The sequence below is a fragment of the Anoplophora glabripennis genome, unplaced genomic scaffold (assembly GCF_000390285.2).
Source record: "Anoplophora glabripennis isolate ALB-LARVAE unplaced genomic scaffold, Agla_2.0 scaffold2, whole genome shotgun sequence".
NCBI lineage: Eukaryota > Metazoa > Arthropoda > Insecta > Coleoptera > Cerambycidae > Anoplophora > Anoplophora glabripennis.
Window position 1 is genome coordinate 3,026,922 of NW_019416325.1, and position 23,996 is coordinate 3,050,917.

Here is a 23,996-nt window from a genome sequence, read left to right on the forward strand (position 1 = left end):
GAAACATTCGAGGACCTTGAGAAATTAGCCAATTGCCGACACTACTGATTGAAACTAAATAGTAGAATCTGGTTTATAAGCAATTTCCACAAATTGAAACATTCCCAGTGCCTAAAATTGAAGTAATTGTGAATAAGCAGACTATTATTTATCAATTATAATCAACGATGTCGGTTATTGGTTTTTTTCTCATCTTCATTCACTTCCAACGCCTCCTAGATTTTTAAACAAACACCATTTGTAAACTTAAGCCTGATTTAAGAACATAATTGGTGAAATTTTAATTCTGGGGTGAAACTTTTCAATTAAAAAATGCTTTAAAGTAATTCTCCAAAAGATTGCTTTTTTCTAAAATAGCAACATCTAAACCCACCTAGACAAGTATCCTGGTCACAGTGGTCGCAGTCTGACGGTCCTAGAATGCTCAAAATAGAGTCCCATTTCGAGTTCAGGTGTGTAGCCCTCCAACCAACTTCGTCTTGAACCTCCGGATACAATTGCACAAGTTGACTAGCTTGATCATTAAATAATTTAAGTGAGGAACTCTTCTCAAGTACCATATTCACACAATGCTGAAAAAAAAACACTTTAAGTACGATTTGTCCAAATAAAATTCACTGCTTTTGACAGACAGAACACATCTAATTTGTGACAATTATAGTGAAATTGATATTTAGCAGTTAAATTCTTCGAGTTCTTATGGTAGGATCGTATTCGATGCAAAGTAGAGCAAAAAATTGTCGGTCTTTTATCAAAGGAAAATCGTGTCATCATTTTTAGGACGCGTAAGATGAACTATTTCAAATTTAAAATAAAATTTAATGTAAAATCTGAGATACCGCATGATACGCACTGTGTTCTGGTAGTAGCTGTAGTGAGTGTATGAAGTGGTCGGTTATACGTCAAATACTAACCTGGCGAGCACAGAGGTAAAATGTAGTACATATGTGGAATTTAAAAAATAAATTGGATTATAATAAATTACATTTAAAATAAATAGTTTATGAGAATAAAGGAATTTTTGTAGGAAAAGGGGTGCCAGACGTGAACTGATCCCTTCATCCCTTCAAAACACATAAAGAAATTATTCAATTTCTACACCCCTTAAAACCGTACTGCACTGGATCCCTTGACAGGCAATGATCTTTGCATTGAACATGATCCTACTACAAGTGGTCCAGAGTAAATTTTCTACTACCAAAGAATGTTATAAATTAAATTATAAACAATTTACTTAAATTTAAGTAAATCTTATTAATTTTGTTTAAAAAAATCAAAAATATTCTTTTGCCTCAAAAAAATATTAAACGGCGCTAAAATCGACGTAGTGAAAGAGGTTTATTTCATCTGACAATAAACTGCATTCAGGGGCGGATCCAGAGGACTTGGGGGAGGTGGGGCGTTTGTATAGATGAAAGAAAAAAGTTCTTTATTAATTTATTCTGTTTGATCTTTGATTTTTTCCCCCGGACCATTTGGGAGAAGGCGATCGCCCTCAATTCCCCCACCCCCCCCAAGATCCCCGCCTGTTCACTTCTCCTATTTAGCAAACATTTACTCGAAAAACAAAGTTTTAATCCCTTTTTAAGTTCGAAAATGCTGCTAGCTATTAGGACTATGACACTAGATTTAGCAGAATAAAAAAATATGTTTTAATACTTCAGGACATTGCACACAAGTTAAAAATAATTTGAATTAGATTTTAGACAATATTTTGTTAATAAATTTTTAATAATGTAATAAAGCAAAAATTCTTACTCAAACATATATTTGCAACACCTATTTATAAGTATTTGCAAATATATTTATTTCAGTACGTTTTTATACAAATTTTTATATAAAAATTGCGTGTTATAAAATTACTCCGAAATATTTGCATATTTATTTATAAATATTGGCAAATATACTTAATTCCTATTAGTATTTTAATATTAAAATTATGTAATGTAAAACGGCTCGTAGCAATAAATTATCATTTAAATAATCCCTTTTCCACGTTTGACTATATTTTGGCATATTTTCTTAGTCTTATCTAAATAATTTAAAAGAAAATAAGTATTAGTTAAGGGTTAATGTCCCACTTATTTCCTATTGTATTTTTGTATCAACTTTTTCCCATTTCTAAAAATAATTAAGATAATCTCTTAAATGCAATAAATAAATAAATATCACTTTTTGTCTGTTTTCACGCTAGTGAGTCACAAAACAGATAGTACAAAAATGCTGTTATGATGGAAAAAGCAAAGTGAAAATATATAAAGGCTATGGGAGAAAAAAAAAACGTGTTATGAAGGTAATAAACATGTTTCACCAAAAAACTGAGTAAAGTAGAAAAAAGAGAACGGCGAATCGCAGCATAAAAAAAGGGGACTATAAAAGGTAAAAGGACGTAGTAAGGAAGTTGATGTAAAGAGAAAGGTGGATCTAATTTGCTTAAATATGTTCTTTTATTTTTATTTCCATATTCAAAACCTGCGTAAAACTGATTTTTTACCGCTAAATTCAATTTCTGTCCGTGGTGCACCGTACAAATCATTAAAATAATTTGAATGAAATGAAAATTGACTGATTTATTGCAATTTCTAGATTCCATTTCTGTATCTGGTGCACCGCGTAGAATGATTAAAATAATTTGAATGCTTACTGCTCGTAAAGCTTTATCTGTGATATTTTCCTCCTTCCCATAAATGGTCTCTTGAACGCTATTTAACCAAGAATAGAGTTCCGAGAACTGGGAATAGAATTCCTTGAGAGTCCAAGTTCCTGTATGACGAGTTAAATCGCCGTCCACTTCCTGTAATAAAAAAAGATTGTTCCATCAGCGTCAATGGTTTCTCATACGTACAGGAATGCAGAAACTTACTTGGCACTTATCGATAAGCTGATTATCCATAATGTAGTTGTAATTCGCCTGCAGGACCGACCAGAATTCCTCCCTGTGGTCGCTGGCGGTGCTTCCCCATGATCGCCTCACTGCCGTCGCCTTTACCCTATTTTTCGTAAGGCTGTTGTACAATCTTGGCTTTACGCCCTTCTCAGGTGTGTATTCCGTCGCTGGAAGCGACGACAGAGAGAAGCTGGCTTTTAGCGATGAGTTTTCGAAACCTGCGTGAAAAAGACAAATTTAGTTACCTTGGAGACTATTTTTTATGCAATTTTATTTAATAAATAGAAAGGTTAGATACAAATCAGTCGAAATCAAATAATAAACATTTTCGGCGCATGAGTCAGCACAGTACTGACTCTGAACCAGTGGTCGGTGGTTCTGTGATAACACTTTAATATGATTAATGCAAATGGATTCCATATACTTATGAATCTCATGAAAAACCCCGACCTGGTTTCTACGCATGCTCCAAAGAACTATTCCACAAATTCTTGCTTAAGACCGGCAACATTCTGTAAACATATCCTTTAAATTACAGACCATCTCATATACTCATAGACCAGGGCGGATCTGTTTTGAGGTGGATGTGAGAGGGGGCAAGCAAATTTTTTCTGGATTTCCTTCAGTACAACTCACACAATAAAAGTGTAGATCCTTAGATCTGGGCAAGGTTCGGAACATTTTCAAAATTGCAAAAATATTTAAAAAATTTTAAAAAATATATACCTATTTTTTTACTTATATCTTGGAACTTATGCATTTTGGAAGAATATTGAAGAGGAAAAAAGTTTTAGAATTGAATTTTGCACAATATACTGTACGCTAAAAATGTTTAAATTTATTACCGATGTTGCAAAAAAGCAATAATTGATAAAAAAAGACAAAATAATCAAGTTTTTTGGATAATTTTTTTAAAATATTTTTAAATATTGCTCCGAGGATATTCTAATTTTGGTAAAAAAAACTTTAAAGTACCTACACACCAAATTTCATTAAAATCGATGCAATAGTTTTTGCAAAATAATTTTTTGAAAAACATTTTCAAAATATTGCACAGCCTCAAATCTAGATACTTGGAAGTTTTTTCACATAGAAAAGACCGCTCAACCTTTCAAATGATTTTGAAAAATTGAAATCGGTTGATTAGGACGGCTACAGTAAATTTTTAAAGTTAACACTCTTTTTTATTTTTAAACAATTAGATTACATTTATCAATTTGCAATTTAGTTTTTTTCAAAAATTATAATTTTAAAGTACTATTTTTTCTTAATTTTATCTGAATTTAACAAAAAATTTATTTCCAAATAAAAAAATATTTTTTTAATTTGTTTAAACAAAAATTATTTAAATATAATTCATATTCAGGGTGTTGAAATACATACGTAAACAAATTTTTTCATTGAAATAATAGCATAGAGTAAAATATATATGTAGTATATTTAATGCATAAATAACGAACTTTGTTTATAACAAAATATGTGCAAATTAGACAGTTGGCATTCGATATTCGAATTCCTTGGCTTTTCAAGTATCTAGATGCTTTATTTGAGGCTGTGCTACATTTTGAAAATTCGAAAATTTTTCATCAAAATTTTATTCAAAAAATTATTTAGCGAAAACTATAGAACCGATTTTAATGAAATTTGGTGTGTTGTTTTATTTTACTCTATAGTTTTTTTCACCAAAATTAGAATGCCCTCGGAGCAATTAAAATATTTTTAAAAAACTATCCAAAATATTTGATTATTTTGCCTTTTTTTCATCAATTATTGCTATTTTGCAACATCGGTAATATATTTAAACATTTTTTAACTTACAGTGTATTGTACAAAATTCAATTCTAAAACTTTTTTCCTCTTCAATATTCTTCCAAAATGCATATGTTTCAAGATATAAGTAAAACAACTCAGATAAAATGGGTATATTTTTAAATTTTTTAAACATTTTTGTAATTTTGAAAATTGGTCTATGATGGTGTTCTACAAATAACCAGATTAAGACCGTCTTTAATTTTTATCACTGGCTTTAGCAGCAGCGTAAATGTGGTTTAAGCTGTTTATTTTCACGAAATGCATTTATTCGGATCAAATCATTATATTTTATTATTATTTATGTTTAAAATGTCCAGTGAGACTCTCTAATCCCTCTAATCGCCTTAGACTTTAGCTTAAAGGATATCTTCGTTTTTAGCGTTATCGCCATAACTCCTTACGGAATTCTAAATTCTCTCAACAGGAATTCATATGAAGTTGACAGCGCAGCGGGACAGTTATGTCCAATTTCTTAAGTTCTAGAATAACTAATTTCGCCGTTCGTGAACTAGTTCGTCCTTGGAACACTCGTCACAAGTACCAAAATCAGTTCAGCAAATAAATATAAAAGACAAAAAACTATTACAGCTGCCATACCGGGTAATTTTATTCGTTTATTTGGAGTAATAATTTTGTTTGCTAAAACGAATTAAATTTTTCTTGCGACCGGACATTATCAACAAGAAATGGAAACATGCCCGAAATTGTATTAATATGCTTCGTGCGAAAAGTTGCCCTCGTCCGAACTGATTAAGGATCATCTCCAAACTTGGATACCGACAAGAATGTATCCATAAATACAAGAGAAATGGCATTCTAAAAGTAATCGGCATGTTTTAAATTTACAGCGAAGTATTCCAAACTGGCCGAGCTATAAACGTGTCGAGTAAAAATCGGGACCCTTTTCCATTGTCTGCTTCGTTTAATACAACAACATTATACGGCTGAAAAAACAGGTAACGGAAATTGATTTTTTTCTAGTTAGGCGTAATGATAAGATCAGAAGCTTGATGGTATATTACGAAGTTTGTTATAAAAGAGGGTCTCGTTTTTCGTACCGTTGTAGTAAATCATGAATGTTAATTCACTGGTTAATTAACGAAATTCTCACATATACATGAATGATATAATTCCTTTGTTCGATTACCGTTACGTATAAATATTTTCTAGTGTAAGTAATTGGTTCGAAAATTCCCCACATTTCTACGGGGAATGTATTTGTACCGCATTTTTCTATTTTCCTTTTGAGGTTATTAATAAGTAGAAATACAGGATGCAGATGCAGCTGAAATAGAGGCATAGTTGTAATGCCTGCTTGGAGTCCTCAGACAGTACAGTCTATCGAAGAATCCACTTCCATTTGTTTATTAATAGATTTTTTAAATTTAGTCCTAAACCTTTTAGGAAAAGGCTAGGCTCTAGACGTATTTTTAAATTACGGTTATATTACAAAAATAATTTAGGTCTAATTTAGGATTTTCTAAAGATACGGTGACTCGGTTACGCCCTGTCGAAGGGGTATCAAATTTCTGAATGAGCGTTTTATTTACGTTATAAGACTTGATTTATAATTTTCGATGCGACACGAAGCCACTTTTAATACGCTATATATAACTGTTCCTGAAAACACAATTATTTTTCAAGAAACTATATCTCCGCCGGACTATTAATGCGCTAAATGGTAACTAATGGGTCACTGAACCGCATCCAATTTCACCCACTCTAACCGCTATTTCAGGAATCAACTTCTTGCAGATAGTTCAGATGTACCATAAAATTAATTAAGACCTGTTTACCCTTCAAGTCGATATTCGATTTCGTTAGAAAACATTTCAAAAAACCGTGAATTTAAAGATTTTATCATAACTCGTTAAACGCTGTTAGACGATAATACAAAGCTTGTACTATATTTAAAGGAGCAACTCTAAAATAAAATATAATATATAAAATAAATAGTACTAATAAAAAAAACATTCCTGACATATTGAAATCATTAAATATTGCTTAAAACCTTCAAGGAAATTATCTCCTTGTTTCTAATAGCCATACACAACGCTGGACAAAGAGCAACACGCAATGAACTTCGATATTTTAGCTAAACTATTTCTGCATTATAATGACGGCTGTTTCAAGTGACTTTTTTAAGATGGAACTTCATTTGAATACTAATAAATATTAAATTATAGTGTGAAAGAAATATATGGAATAAATTTATTATTCATACGACTTTCTTTTAAATTGAATTCCCATACCTTTCGGTCGTCGAGTGTAGCATCCAACTTCCGAAATTAAAAAAAATTATTTGTGAATAGCTTCATTTGTCTTTCAAAAATAAAAAATTAATTTCGAAGAAAACAGAATATTAAACCATAGCATAAGACAACACCGTAATCTTAATAAAAAAAATTAGCTGACTGAAAAAAGTGTCTTAACGATATCTTAGTTTAAAAAATCATAATCTTTCCTTTTTCAATTAAAAGAACGAAAACAAACAGAATTTTCGACAAAGATGGGTAAATTTACCACTTCATTTATCATTTGATGTTGTATTCTTAAGATAACCAAGATCCCAACGGTGTTGCTAGAAAAATGAGCACCCGGTACAATTACTCGAAAAAAAATTAAGTATTGGAATAAACTTAACATGTACCTTTAAAGAAAAGCACCTTAGGTAATAATAAAATAAGTATACAATCCGATATATACAGGGTGGTCCCGAGAAAATGGGCCAAAATTCATGGGTAGATTCCTGAAGCAAAAATATTGCGATTTATCCGAACTTACCTTAATCCAAAAGTTAATACTTAAAGAGATACAGATTTCCATTTATTTCTTAATAAATGCAAATATCTACACAAAATTTTGGGGATGGGGTTCTTTGGGTAGAGGAATTGAAATTTGTTCACATTTTGGTTATACTTCATAGAGGGCGCCAGCTGCCGTAGTGTTGAAAACGACTTAACGTTTAATTCTTATTTTCCAACTTTTTTACACAAAACAAGGTAAACTTTATGAAGGTAGCTGTCTCGCACCGTTTCCGAGATATTTGGCTTTGCAACTTCCAATGCTAATAGTTGAAATAATTAAAATAATTTAGAAATGTCAAAAACAAGGGTTTATTTAGAATTAAAAATTGCAATGAACAGTAAAATAGTAAACATTAGTAAAAAATATGCCTTTTTGACAATAATTGCTCAAAATGTCCACCTCTAACTTCAATACGTTTATCAACGCGTTTATTAAAAGATTGTCTTATTTTAAAGTATAAATCCTTAACGCGAAATAACTGTGCAGCTTTGAAACCTGCTGATAGAGTTCTTTTGAGGTGTTTATAGTTTCTCCATAAACAACTGATTTCATGTAACTCCAAAAACGAAAATCTCGGCATTCTATCTCACATTTATGTATACGAGTATACAATTTAAATTGTAAGCTAAGATTGTAATTTTAATTAGGTATGAATAATACTTAATAATATAAAGTATACTTTTGTGTAAAAAGAGTTGGAAAATAAGAATTTGATACCAAAGATGAGATGTCTTAAAGTACAAAAAAGTTGTTTTTAACACATTCAATCTACTGCAGCTAGCACCTTCTATGAATTTTAACCAAAATGTGAACAGTTTTCAATTCCTATACCCAAAGAACTTCAAACCCCAAAATTTTGTGAGGATATTTGCATTTGTTAAAGAATAAATGAAAAAAAATTGAAATATTTTACATTTAACACCCTGTACCTCTTTAACTATCAACTTTTGGACTAAGGTAAGTTCGGCTAAATCGCAATATTTTTACTTGGGGAATCTACCCATGAATTTTGGCCCATTACCTCGGGACCACCCTGTATATGTTAATCTAGACAGGTCGTCAACACTACTAATTCAATTTTTTTTGATCTTACAATTAGCTGAAAGCGATGTTATAGAAACAATAATAGGAAACATATTTTTTTTAATTTGCAACGTTATTTAATTATTTCGATATGTCAGATGTGTTTTTCATTTCACTAATGGATATATTATATAATATAATGGCAACATATTGTCCATAGAGTTATTTCATTTAGTCCAGTCGACAGTGGTCCAAATACTGTGATCGTGGTCAAAATGAAAATACGTCCAAAAATTATTGATGCAATAAAAAAAATTAATTTAGAACGAAATTGATCTTACATTAACTATAACATATTTGTAGCCGATTTGTGGAACATTTTTGGGAATTATAGAAAATTACTGTCTACTATTTAGCAAATAGATAACTTCATTTAATGAGGATATTATTAAAATTAATTTATGCTATTAACTAATAATAAAAATTGTATTATTAAAAAAATAAAAGCTTTTTACTAGTATCTGTTTTCTGTGCAATTAAAAGTGAATACGTTTAAGCGGACGCAAACGTCTTGGCTTCTTCATAATTTGTTGGAAGATAAATAGCCGCTGGCACAGAATCTCGCGTTGATTTCGGAATACTAGTTAATAATAATCACGTAAGTGGACCTCGATGACCTAAAATCTAGTTAAATGTCTTCGCCACGTACAATAGTAAATAGTAAATTTAGTGCAAGATATATTTAGGAGTACTTAGATCTAAAATAATCACGGCGCGGTGAATCACTGAAGATCTAAAATAGAAAGGGCCATTATCTGATCGCAAACTGTTTTAATCAACGACTATTACTTAATTATTAGGTACTACTAATTAATCATGACACTGCCTACTGGATTTACAACTGTTCAGTATTTTAAAATAAAAATACATGTAACCTTTGCATAAAATACGTATTTCTATTAAACATTTAATATTAGTTTTTGTGTAATTGTTTAATTCTAGTTATTAGCGAGTGAATGAATTTTAGATTAAGCTGACAAGAAACGAAAGTCGGCAGAACGTGGTGGAATAACGGGTTGACTTTTATAAGTTTTTGTCATAAGCATTTATGTATGTATGTTAATATAACGTATTAGAAAACAGTCTTGAGTTATTTTTTCTCTTGTTGTGATTATTAAATTATTAGTTTAACATAAACCCGTGAGAAATTTACTTAAAATCAGTAACAGGTCTAGAATGTGTTCCCTGTATATTTTACTTATAACACCTGCAACTGTTTTTGGAGAAACAAGCAAATTTTTTATTATTAGCATCTATGAATTTTCTTGCAGCACTAGAATTTTGTATTAAATCCAACAAATGAGCATCGGAAGAGTGCCAATCAACATTGTTTTTTTTTTTTAATAGAACACCCTGTATATGTGCATTTTTATCAGGGTTCGAAAATATCATGATATTTATGTAAATATCATATCGGATATATATCCAATATTTGTCAAATTCCGATATTTATTTTTTAATGTTTGTCTATTTTCTTGCTAATGTAAAAAACTGATAAATAATAAGAATATATTGCTATTGCACTTTTTTATTTCGAAAAGAATATTCTAATAAAAACTATCACAAACTGAGCTAAGGTCGATAATAATATAGTTTCATTAAACAAATAAAATTTGAAAATGGTAAAAATGATTTCACTTAAAATAACTTAGTGGTTAGGCATCGAATAATGATAAACGACATATTTTTTAAGGGAATAACTACGTTTTTTAACAATTTCGCAAATTTTAGATTTGTTATAAATATCCATGATATATATCAGAATTTAAATATCATGATATATATCGTTGATATATATCCTTCGACCCCTGATTTTTAATTTAATATTCTTTTACTTTTTTATGTATATATATCTAATAAATACATATATTCACATAATTTTATGGTTTTTGTTTCAAACTTAACCTAGAAATAAATACATAGTTGTATGGAACAATTTCTTATGGTTACGAAGATGGTCTATCTATACTTTACAAGCAGGGCAAATATGAAATCTGCCCACTTTGGGGGCCGGTAAGTTGCTTTAAATAATTTCCTTTTGAGTCTCCCTATAAGCAGATGCCATGTATCGACTATATACTATATTTAACATTTGCAGTTAATTATTTCCGGATACTTGTGAAAATAGTCAATGGGTTGTAAAATATTCTTCAAGCCAGCAGCTAACCTAACTCTCGCCGACTTTCATAAACTCGATTTTTAAGTATGTTACACAGGGTGCTTCCCGTATAATGGGACAAAAAGTAAAGGTGAATTGACTGAAGACGACATTTTTTAGAAACTATAATATCATTCGGACTTTGAGTTTCTTAGGATGCCATTCGGTTTGAGAAATGCTTCACAAACCTTTTTAAGATTTATTAACGAAGGTATTTCGTATAGACACACTAGCCTTAATATTTACAATAAATTTATTTACAGATACCTATGTTTTAATCAAATCCTAATTTGTTCATCGTGATTTAGTAATATCACTGGTTATATATTTAAAGTGTTCCGTCACTATCAGTGTTATTAATTTGAATACAATTTGACTTATCAGACTTTGATTTAAACAGTTTTGTAACAACAGACCGACTTGATATTTGGAATTAATTGCTACTTTTAAGTACCGCCCTGTATATTGCGAAATCTTGTGAATATAGAAATCTATATGACAATACTTTTCCATGATGATCTGCACGACTGTAATTATGATGAATAGCCGATATTCTATCACTTGCGGAATTAAAAAAAATTATTTATTGTTAATAATCATAATTCATCGCCTATAAAGTTATCACCGATGTCAAAATCTAGCATTAGTGGGACTAAGCATTATAAATTGATTTTTTATCTATAAGTGAAGTAATCCGGTGTAATTATTGAATATTTTCGCGACAGAAAAATGAATTGCTTTTGAATTCCTAAACTGACCAAAGAAACATATTAATATTTTTCTTGGCGTTTTTTTTAAATTTTCTTGTAGTTTTCCATTTCCAAAATTTTGGTCGAACCTCACTGAATTATACGACTATTTCTCAAACTTGTTCACAAATTTTAATGTATCACATTCCCTATTTTTTATCTCACTAGACTTAACTTTATTTACGAATTATAAATGTGACGTTTTGAATATTATTCGGGCATATTTCTAACAAAAGCCTGACAACTTTTTTTGGACAAAATTATGTTGGCTGCAAGTATTGAAAAATATAAGCAATAATAACATCAATATCATAATATACTGCAATATTTATTGAAACACAAACGTTAGTTTTGAGAACAAAAATAAATGATTTTCAAAACGTATATAAAATCGAAAAGAATATCAAATTTATTAGAGGCAGGAAAAGAGTTAAACGGGGAAAATTTTTATTATTATTTGTTGTTAAAAAGCAAAATTCGAAAATATTTGCAAATATGTTTTTTTTTATTTCAATGTTTCGGGTCCTAGAGACCATCATCAAATTTCTTTTTTTTATATGTCGAACTTCTATATTGGGATTTTTAGAAAAGTTTCTTTTAGAAAATCCTAACACAATAATAAAAGTTTAAAGCATTATATAAATTTCTTTGCGCTTAAAAAATAAACTTACGGTAAATTTTGTTTTAAATTTGTGATAAAATGGTTTAAATTTCTTGTAGTTTTCGTGATCTCAGCATAACTCACACGGTATGTACTTAAAACAAATAAATGACATTTTATTCTTTTAAGGAATCATCTTCATTTTCAAGACTACTCACAAATTTGCAATATATTTTTTTAACAAATTAGAAAGAACGTTTTTTCTCGTTCTTATTTTGTAACATACCCTTATTTTAAGTGCGTTTTACAATCAACACGAGTATTTTTCTATCCAAAACATATCAACGGAACAACCAACCAATAACGTTACTTCCACCTTCCACGGAACACACTGTACATTAATCGACCGCATAAAATAATCGAAACAGTTGGCACATGATTAATATATCAACGGGTACTGTTATCTCTGGTAGTAATCTCTTACAATATCCATCTTAATAATTAAACGATGAAATGAAATTAACAGAGAATTCAGGTGGGTAGCAACGAACGATCTTGTGGACTCGCTTGTTATGCTATCATAGTTATTGCATTGTTAGCACATAACTAGACTGCAGGTTATACCGAACCCAACTTTATGACCTATAGAACGATTCTATCGCGGCTTGCGCTATAAAACATCACGTATTTCTAACATTAAAATTACAGGACGCACTATCAGGTGGTCCGAATGTCATTAAAATTATGACCGTTAAATTTTATTACTGGATTAACTTGCAGTCTTGGGCATTTACAGTTTCGTTTACTGGCATGCAATTTTCTAATAAATCCAGCGCAAAAGTTCAGGCTTCTGCAACAGATCCTAGTAAACAAAGCAGTTAATACACCGAATTACTTCCTATACATTCTGGTGTTCCTCAAGGTAGCGTCCTTAGGCCGATATTGTATAGCATTAAGGAGAAATCTTTGTTTTAGTATTTTTATTAAACAGCTATGAGTTTTTTCGGATGCCGTTCGGTTTAAGAAATGCTTCACAAACCCTTCGAAGATTTATTAATGAAGTATTTTCAGGTTTAAATTTGGCATTTGTCTATACTGGTGTATTTTTAATTTCAATCAAAATTAATAAAGGACAACATTTACAACAATTGTTTGCGAGATTAAACATTTTTGGTTCTAAGAATTCGACTACGACTTATCCATAAATGATGGTCCCGTAAACCAAATCCACTTTAATTTTTCTTTTTATCCGAAAAGCAAAGCGCATGCCTCTGCATGATGACGAATCTACCACAATCGGAGACTATTTCGTTATACATGGACTATAGTCCCAGTAATTAAAGAAAATTGCTGAAATTGACGAAGTTGTAAATCTGGCGTACAATTTTTAATAACAGCGAAAACTTTCGGGCCACAGATAAAAACAAGTTAATTCCTTATACCTCCTTTATTATTATAATGCCTTTGCAAGGAATAATTAACGTGAATAGAAAATGACTTATTTTTTTATACGTATTCGAAAGTACCTCGACTTATCGATGGTCTCAAGCACGTGCACTTTGTCCCCAATTTGCCTTTCCTGTCACTTTCATACTCAATAAATTTCATTAAAATATTAAGTCCCCTCTCGGAATAATGATGCAGCCACAATTTTTATCGGTAATCCAGGTGTAAGTTATTAAAAATTAATTCAAGCCATTCTAAGTAATCGTTTCAATTAAGCAACCTCCAAATATATCAATTTAATGAGGTCATGTGGTATAATATACAAACTCGTACTTAGGAAGTGTTAAAGACGCCATATTTAAACACATCGGTGGGTTTAAAGTTGGCTGAACACATTGAAGGGCACCGTTGATGTGTTGATTACATCACGAAGTGTTACAGAGTGATTATAAACCCACACAGCGAAACAGGTGATGTGAGAGAACTGCACTCATCCAATACGAGCCTACAACTAACCCGAGACAAGACCGGTTCATAGAATGGCATAAGGTTGGTCAGTTTAGCTGCACTGCAACGCGATTCGTAAAAAATTTCCTTTCACGCGAACTAAAATGCCAAATCTGTGAAGTAACTACTGCATTTTCCATATTTAAACCTTATTGAGAATATATAACTTTTGAATTGAGTTTTCTAACGACAACATAAACAAAAACATAAATGCAAGGCAAGTTATTCAAGTGTTACGAGTGAAAAAAACTATTTTAGACAAGTTACATTTTTTCTACTACCGAACAATGTGTTAAAAAAATAAAATTACAAACATCCATTTTACGCGCTAATGCGTAAAGTGGATGTTAGTTTTTATTTTATTATTATTATTAACTAAGCAGTATTTGGGTCAAACGTCGTGTCCTAACAGGGTGTCCGTTTTTCGAGCAGCGCCAATGGGATCTCGTTTATTTTAAGAGATACAAGGTCAGTCAAATTAGAACAAAGTTACAGAATCTGATGACGAATAAATATGTTAAGAGAGATTTCACATGTCTTTATTCGTTTTGAAATCATCCACGAAAGACGCAAAACTCACTCTTGTAAATAATTCTGCTTGTGTTCAAATGTATAATGATTAATTTTAAGTGAGTCGATATGCAGGGTGGCCCGGTACTTGATACAAAAAAGTCGAGTACAAATAGCAAGGTTGGCAAATATCATGATATTTATATAAATATCAAATATCGAATATATATCTTGATATATATCCGATATATATATATAAAGTCTTGATTTTTATTTTTTTTAATAATTAGTTAATTAATATAATTAATTAAAAAATAAATATAAATTCTGAAACTAGTAAAAAATATTTGCATGAATAAAGTACTACGAAAACTAACCAATTTACACCAAGTCAACATAAATTTCATAAATATTAAAACAAATACAAACACACAGGAATAAATATCGTGATAGATATCAATGATATATATCGGATATACATCATTGATATATATCATGCCAACCTTGACAAATAGATGAGGTCAAAATAATATCAGTTCTTCATATAAATTTTTTTATAAGGGCCTTCGTTCACAAGTTACGGGCCCTCAAAAGTGAAAATTAAAAAGTTATTTTAATTATTATTACCTTCAGCATGCTGCAAATTTGGTGATCGATAATACATGCGTACAGCTTGTTTTTGATATTATACGTGAAACTTCATTATGCCCAGAACGCCAGGGATGGACTATGCCCAATGGTTAACCACCCAGAATTTTTGCATAGAATACCCTCTTGGTTCAAGTCTGTAAAATTAACAGTTTAGGAAATATTTGTGATTTTATGTGACAGTTCGCATCGAGCGGCGCCTCCATCATTTTAATTTTTATTTTTAATTGGACATTACTATGTTAGAACAGTACATATTTTTAAAATAAGAGCATAGAAAATCTAACTGTCTGCTAATGTAATTTTCACTAACAAAATTTGACAGATACACCTTACACATAACACAAAATAGAAAAACAAAACAAGAATTATCTAGGCTCGATGTGTACTGTGGCATAAAATCATATTTCCTAAACGGTTAATTTTACCGAGTTGAACCAAGAGGGTATTATCGTTGGAAAATTCTTCAGGGAACTTATTTTTGATACAGGCAGATTGCGATCGTCATCTCTGTAAAAATTCTGGGTTGTTAACCATTGGGCATAGTCCGTCCCTGGCGTTCTGGGCATAATGAAGTTTCACTTACAACATCAAAAACAAGCTGTACGCATGTGTTATCGATCACCAAATTTGCATCATGCTGAAATTAACGGTTTAGAGACTGTAATTAAAATAACTTTTTAATTCACATTTGTGGGCCCGTAACTTATTAACGAAGGCTCTTATGAAAAAAATTTATATGAAGAACTGATATTATTTTGACCTCGCCTATCTATGTACTCGACTTTTTTGTATCAAGTATCGGGGCACCCTGTATACAGGGGGACACTGACAAATGGTCTAATAAACTACAATCATCAAAGAAACACATAAATAACTAATATTTTTTTAACAATTAACATTTATATTATTTATTTTCTTAAGACAGAATGTAAATTACAATTACTAAACCGGAAATTTCTCAGCGACAACTATTTTTAGGTCGAAATCTGATATTTTTGGAAACGTTGAAGCTTTCTTTATTTTTTTCTCAATTTGGTTCATTTGAATTAGATCGTTTTTTTGTCTCCCGTTCATTTAGACTATTTAAGACTACAAAGTCAATTAACTGGTTTTCAATATACAGAGTGTTAATGTTTATACAGGATATGACATTTATTCAATTATCTCCGAAGGTATTTGGTCTAGATTGATGAAACTTGGGTTAACAATTTATCTAATTAAAGACTTCGAATATCCGATACCTGTAATTACTACTTTTCTATTTGAAATTAATCACGCTTAAACCAGAAGTAAGATCGCAATTTGTTGTCATGTTTAATTTCGGAGAAATTTGATATTTTCATGATGCCATTTGTTAAAAAAAAAACATCAAGTAGCACCGAAATAGCACCATTTAGACCCAATATTTGCTTATCAAAGAAGGCCTTTTAAATTAATTTTATTTGCCACACTTTTTGTTTGTATTATTCATTTTACCAGCTATATTACAGAAACTAAGAAACCCTAAACAACAGACCGCACATTTTATTTATTTTTCTTCATAAAGCCGATAAAGTGCAATTATGAAGGATTTTTGGAAACAATAAACATACCTAACGACTTTAATTTATATGGCATATAAATAATAATAACTTACTTTCGACTGGCGAATATAAAACAAATACACCGAGCTTCGTTATGAATGGGACATAGATTAATAGGTTTTCTGGGATCGAATATTTTGATTAAGCCAAACATGCCTTCGTCAAATTGTGCAACTTTTCAATCTACAGGGTGTCAAAATGAAATCAACTAAAAATGATAATATTTCAGTAACGATTATCAGAAACCACGTCCGTTTTGGCAAAATATTCAAAAAATAAAAGTTTAGACAATAAATAAAGCATTTTATCCGTTTTCGAAACAAAGGCGATTATTTCATAAGAGTTATCCCATTCTTCAGGAAGCACCCTGCACAAGCCGACATGTGAAAAATTAAATTAATTTCTATTGTGGCTTCGACTAGCGACGACTTCCACCGAGTTTAGATAAAGAACATTTTCTTAGAATGTACAAATACTTACTGCTGACTCCGACAGGCATGGTTGTTGTTACAGTAATCGTGATCCGTTTGTTAATTGTTAAATTACAGCTTTGTCCTGGGGTGTCCGACGTGGTTTCCTTTCATTTTCTGCAACAAAAGAAAGATGAACGTAACATACTGCAGCACAACGAAGACAGACCATTATAACCATAACTGTCCGCAGTACCACAGCCCGTTATGCCAAATTTGATTTAATTAAAAATCGAAGCATGCATACAAAATGTAAATTACTTTTCTACAAGCTTCAAAAGCAAATGAGGGGAATGACTAACATCCACAGTACACAAATAATAAATACCTAACTTATAGATTCGTAATACACACAGTGACAAGTTTAAAAAACAAAAGATTGGCGTTAACGGTTCCTAAAATACTGTAATCGGGCCCTATTTTAATTTATTTTCTAGGCAACTACTTTTACAATAGACAATTGTCACTTTTTCCAAATATCAGCTGAAATTGTAACGAAATTCGGAGGAAGGTGGCAGTATTTGTGAATATCGAATTCGAGCCCCTCTCTCTCTCTCTAATAAAGTGAAATGATTTAAACCTTAGGGTGCGTGTAGAAAGTTCATAACCAAATCACAGCATAGTAATAAAAAAACCGGAATATATAAAAATGTTTACCAACAACAGTAAAAAAAAATCGGTGGATATAATATAAATACAAGAATCAAAATAATGTAATCGTAAACATGGCAACAATATTTTTTAACATGATTCTTTTTCTTTATTACATGAGAGACGTGAGTCAACTCTGAACAGTCTGAACCTGTTGTGGGGTAAGTCTTGTTTTCATCGTTTCGTCCGAATGAATTGTCTGCGCGATTTACCTCTTCAATTAATATGAAATTATCGAGTTCCATCTGATAAAATATATTTAAAATTTCGTCCGTACCGAGATTACGTAAAATAAATCGGCGAGCGGTTCAACCTGTTCCCAGTTATTTATTTATGCAATATCAGCTGATATATGAATAGATAATAAGTGACGAGGCGGAGCAGACATATTTTGGATTTTTATTTGTGACGACCGACTACACGGCGTGGTATCGCATAGCAGAAATGCCAACAACGTTTGTATACACGCACCGACCTAACCGTACCAACTGTAGTTCGCTGAAATTTTAAATTTGAAAATATCATGAGGTAGGTGCGTTCTGGAATCTACTTCCGCGTCGCGTATACCCAAATCAATCTCCGTGCAAGAGATACAAAGGTGAATTCACAATTACACTGAGAAAAAGGACTTGCTCAAACATAACTTTTTCCCTCAAAACTGAAACTGTCGCTAAAATCTGCAAATTACATCTTTTAAAATACAAAGGGACAAAAATAAGGCATCTAGTGGCTGTCGGATTACCTTGGCAGCCATTCGTATTTTTTCACCAATGTTTTTAATTCCTGAGCGACTGAAACTGACTCTTCACTCTAAGAAATCAATGCAAATAGCTCATTGAAGAAACCACAAAGAAAATTTCTGCTTCTGCTTTTAAAAACTATTATTTTGGCACATACATAGACGTTTGATGGGAATTAAGTGGTTTCGGGATAAGTCACGGCGAATATTCGTTTGAATGCGATTTAACACACTGAAGCATGTTAACTTTCTACACATATACAGAAATGTGATCGCGATGCATTCGCTAATAACGTATATTTTGATGTACCAACCGGTACGACTATAAATTCGTCGAAAACATGGCGCGTAATATGTAAAATAGAAGCGCTACGGAACACGTAGAAAATTATCTTACTCGTTAAACGCACGTATAATTGTAGGCAATTTATTTTTAGAAACGGCGATAAATAAAAATTAATGTCATCGTCAACAGGTAGTACGGCTAAATTATATTTTTCTTTTCGTAAAAGTCAATTTTAAACAATTTCTTTTTATGACGATATTAAAATAATGATTATTGATTAAAATCTGAGGTCGAGGAAGTTATGGCTGAAAAGTGTCGAGTAAAATCAGCTAAGATGCGAGTCTGTACCTAACCCACAACCATCAAACTTGTGAAAGCGTGTTCGTGAATAAAACACTAGTAACAAAAATCAAAAATTGCTTCTAAGCATAAAGCGTATACAGCAATTTATACTGTTTTATTTATCATGAAAAATTGTCACGGTACGGGATCGAAAAATTTAAATTCGAAGTACAAAATATATCCTTGGCGAGCAATTTACATTTAAAATATTTCCGAAGGACAAAGCCCGGACAACTTCTGAATATATAAACTGGAGATTCAACTTTATTTGCATTACATCACAATTTATAATTCAGACGGCGGACGGATGTGTGGATTTTTTAAATTAAACTTTAATCTGACTACATAATTTTTCCTGCAACAGTCATTTTCACGGAGGAAGGTGATTCAACAGACGAAAAACACATAAAATTACGGATTGAATCTGAAACATATTTCTCACCTTGAAACTTGATTAAATTTTTACTTAACTTTCTATTCTTATTTTCGAACTATTTTGCAGTGTTTATCAAAATTAATAAGATTTTTTACATGAAATAAAACATGCTTACAAACTAACAAAAGAAAAACGCTAATTTATGCATCCCTATTAGAAATCTTAACATGTATATGTCATCGATGCCTTCAATCAAGCCTTAATGTGTTGTAGAATGGCCTGAGTTCCTATCACGTTCGAGATGTTTTTTTATTTGTTGATGTGTCACATGTGAATTTTATCTGTGAATCTATAAAATTTATGATATTGATGATGTCCCACAAAGTGGGAAGCTCGTCTGTAATAAATAGCACGGAGTCGTCGATTTGGAATAGCAACAATGAGTTTTCAGTTTCAAAAATACCACATAAATTTTAATAAAATAACAAAAGAAGAAAAGGTGTGGCAGAAAATTAACTGGCAAAAAATCCTAATCAACCGATTTCGAGAAAATAAGCATAACAAATAAAATACGACATGAAAATAAAGATAACAATAACAAGATTTGTAGAGTTGTTTACAGAAATAAGTTTTAAATATTCTTTAATGAGTGAAATAAGAAATTTGGTAGTAGCGCTAAATATTAAATCGACATTTTCCCGTACAGATTGATGATGACAGTGAGAGTCACAAATGACATTTTATTTTTGCTTATTTCGTTGTTTGTTCAGTTTTATGCATGTGACGATAATACTAATATTGTAGAATCCAATGTTTAGTCACCTTTATTTGCATTTTAAATTAGCGGATTGCTGAAACACTCGATTTGACACGAATTGGAATTTTTCAGCAGCACTGTTGAATACCAAGATTTGTCGCTAATTCATGGAGAGGCCAATGTAATTACAAGGAACATGAAAATAATCTCAACCAATTTTTTTGTGCAACCAATAGAAACACCGTACAGTTTAATTTAGTAAATCATAAACCAAGAAAACGCGCGAAAAATATTGGAAAAATTAGTCTTTGTCAAAGGTGGATAATAGGACAACAAGAATACAGGATATTTTTTTCAACATATTCAATGTTGGGACCTAGATTTTTTAAAATTTTTTGAATGCTATCTAATTTTAATAAATCATACATAAAAATGTGTCATCAAACTAAATAAATTAAACTTTATAGCATTACACGGTATAATTATGTTCTAACAAAGTATAACATAATTGACTGGCGCCATTTTTTTACCTGTCTTGGAGCAAGAGACCGAGTTACCGTTACCTTCTTCTGTATAGAAACTTCCGTTCAAAAGTAGGTATATTATTTTTCAATTTTTTTTTGTTAATATTTTTTGTGTGATATCAGAAATTAGTTTACGTTGTTTATTTTGTAACTTAATTACGAGTAGTAAACAACTCCTGTAAAAAAGTTTACAATGTTCTACTTTTCCTTTAGAAAATTTGTCCTCGAACAAACATTTTGAATTTTGCTATTATTGTTGTTAGAATTAGCATAAAATAATCGTAAAAGTGTCCTTGTCTCGCGTGTATTTTTTTAATGTGATATAAATACGTCGCAAGAAACATTTGAACGTCGCTAATGTTTTCAAAAATACGTTATTTTTGTGGCAAACCAGCGCAAGTTGCTATCTTTGCATCAGTTTTATTATGTAACTGAGGTTTTTCATATTTCTTGGATGGCTCCCAAACTATAAGAAACAAACCTTAACAAAATTGAAAAGAAATTATACTTTTCTGTGTCATGTCAAATTTAACTTAGGTTTCCATTTGGAAAATCTAGTTATCCATGATCCAAAATATGAAACTACTGATTACTATTTTTTATTAAAAAATTTAATACGCAGGGTGCGTTATTTAAAAAAAAATAGGTTAAGGTCCCAGAAAATAAAATGTGAATAAACTAATTTGTTTAATTTTTTTATTTTTGTACTAGTATTCGATTAAAAATCACACCCTTAATGTATTTTCCACAGCTTTTTGTTTGTGACAACCTGTATCCCACAATCGTTGCAGGTATTACACGACATAACTTTTAGTTTCATATTAATTACTAAAAATGCCAAACCAGAACGACAAGTCGCGGTAATGTAAAAGTTTTGTAATTTTCTATCGGAGATAAATTGCCAATTACGTCGGAAACAAAACGACCAAGTTTGCTCTGAAAATATATTTTAATTAACATGGCTTAATATTAATTAAACCTGTTACAATATATTAGAAGAAATTTAATTAATGCATTATTATCATAATTGCAGCTTTTTGTAGTTTTTAGCGTGTTGCATTTAAAATTGTTTTATTAAGGTGCTAAATGACGCGGAGAAGAATGTACATACGAATGCAAGGCAAACAACAGTCCAAAAGTCACTTTTTCACATGTACTTTACTTTAATTCAAACAAATTTAAAAAATTTCTAATGAAAATAGCTTTGGGCATTTTGTTTTGTACATAAGTATTGTACTTTTGAAACCGAGAGAGTTGCACGAAACTAAATTTGTACAGGACATAGCTAGTACAATGCGAAACATCGCCTTAAATGTTAAAAATGTTGTCACCGCCGTTCTTGGTGTTGAAAATTTCGAAATATTTGGAATTATTCAAATTTCGTGGCTGAAAACGTACATAGGTATCGTATTTTTGAAACCGAGAGTTGCAGGAAACTTTTGTTTCCAGTATCCAATATTAAAATTACAGAAATCGGTCTGGTCCGTGCTCAAAGCTGCTTATAGTTTTAGTTTTTCAGTTCGCGGTTACTGTACGCGTCGCATAGTACGTGAGTAGTGTATGATGTCAGCGTGAGGGATAGTACAAAGGCTTTAAGGATAAGAACAAGGGAATTCACAAGATTTATTTTTTTTTGCTTTAATAGATTCCTCAAAATTTCCCGAATATGCAAACAAATTTCCCGAAAAATCGTTTGAATGTTTATTACAAATGTATCCAAACCTTTTTGTAAATAGATAAGTTGGCTGGCTACCTTATGAAAATTTGTTTTTATATTTTCTCATATTTTTTAATATTCATAAACCAAGTAGGAACAATTTTGTTAATTATTAGGTAAATATATCACTTTGCTTTTTTTCTGTTACTTAATTTTATTGTAAATACAATTTTTAAAGTTCTGATATTATCATTAATAATATAAATTTTTAATTTACGCTTATAGTAGGGCTATTGGCGAAGATCTCCATAATAAAAAATTAAGGAAATTTATTCCTATTTATTAATAATTTAATAAAATATCCAAATAGTTGCGTATTTTTTTTTAAATCTGAATGAAAATCCTGTTCGTGAACATCAGTTTTTTGATGAAAAAATGTGAATGTCTTCGCAGTTTTATCAAATACGTCACAGATATTTCGACGACAGTTCACTTAATCCAGTGACATATGAATTTCTTTTGAAATTTTGTAATCTAAAAAAATCCTGTATCTTAAATTTAATACCCACGATCCGTATCAGCATAAAAGAACAATAAAAAGCCTACTGCTAAATATTAGCAAGGTATTCGGTAGGAACATAAATTTTTTATGCGACACTTTCGACAAGAAGGCAAATCCCGCCTGTGTAGGCTGACACAAGTTAGATTTCTCGCTACAAATCAGTCATAAATTATATGCAACTCTGTAATAACTTAAGTCGCTAATTAACGCCACTTATAAGGCCTTATAAGGTAGGGCGATATGTTAAATATTACTTTTCTCACAGCGCTAGGAAGGCGTTATATAAGTTTATTTTCATTAGTGTCAACGGTCACCCCGTAGAGAGTGTGTAGCGTAAGCATATGGTAATAATGTAAACAAGGAACCTAGAAAACCACTGCTGCGCAGACCTTCATTTGCATACAGTGAACCTTATCCGCCCTAACCTTATTATGCATTCAAAAAAATCATGTTATGTAACCGTATCGCAATTACACATAATCTGTTTTGTTTATGTCTTTCGGGGGCCTCATTCGGCTTCCACGTTATTAGAGATAGGGAGTGGGTCGAAGTGGGAGGCGGGCAAAAATTATAACACGACTTTAAATTCGGGTACTGAGGACACGAAACATACGGCATTTTTTTTATCTGCTCTGTCTTTATCGATGTCGTGACAGCAGGCTCTATAGATGGCAGGAAGTAAACCGCCACCCTCACGTAATTTTGGAGGAAACATTGACCTTACTATGTGAGTCATGCGATGTTTTCTATCCCGAAAGTGATACAAAGTGTATGGTTAGTAACTTGATGTAGTTATAGGCTATTAATTGCCTTTTATCCCTCTCAATTGTCAACATC

At 31.2% G+C, this 23,996-nt stretch overlaps 1 protein-coding gene across 4 annotated transcripts in view; it reads right to left on the reverse strand.

The window, feature by feature from the left end:
- LOC108916948 overlaps positions 1-23,996 on the reverse strand; it is a 113,418-nt gene that overhangs the window by 77,396 nt on the left and 12,026 nt on the right. For 3 of the 4 annotated variants that reach the window (XM_018723306.1, XM_018723309.1, XM_018723307.2), the window contains exons 2-5: positions 17,276-17,382; positions 2,864-3,105; positions 2,645-2,794; positions 374-572 (exon numbers count right to left, since the gene is read on the reverse strand). In XM_018723306.1, the coding sequence (XP_018578822.1) occupies positions 374-572; positions 2,645-2,794; positions 2,864-3,105; positions 17,276-17,294 (610 nt within the window). In that variant the 5' untranslated portion in view covers positions 17,295-17,382. Of the gene's footprint in view, positions 1-373; positions 573-2,644; positions 2,795-2,863; positions 3,106-17,275; positions 17,383-17,593; positions 17,614-23,996 lie in introns of those variants that run through there. The other variant, XM_018723308.1, reaches the window with a different exon arrangement.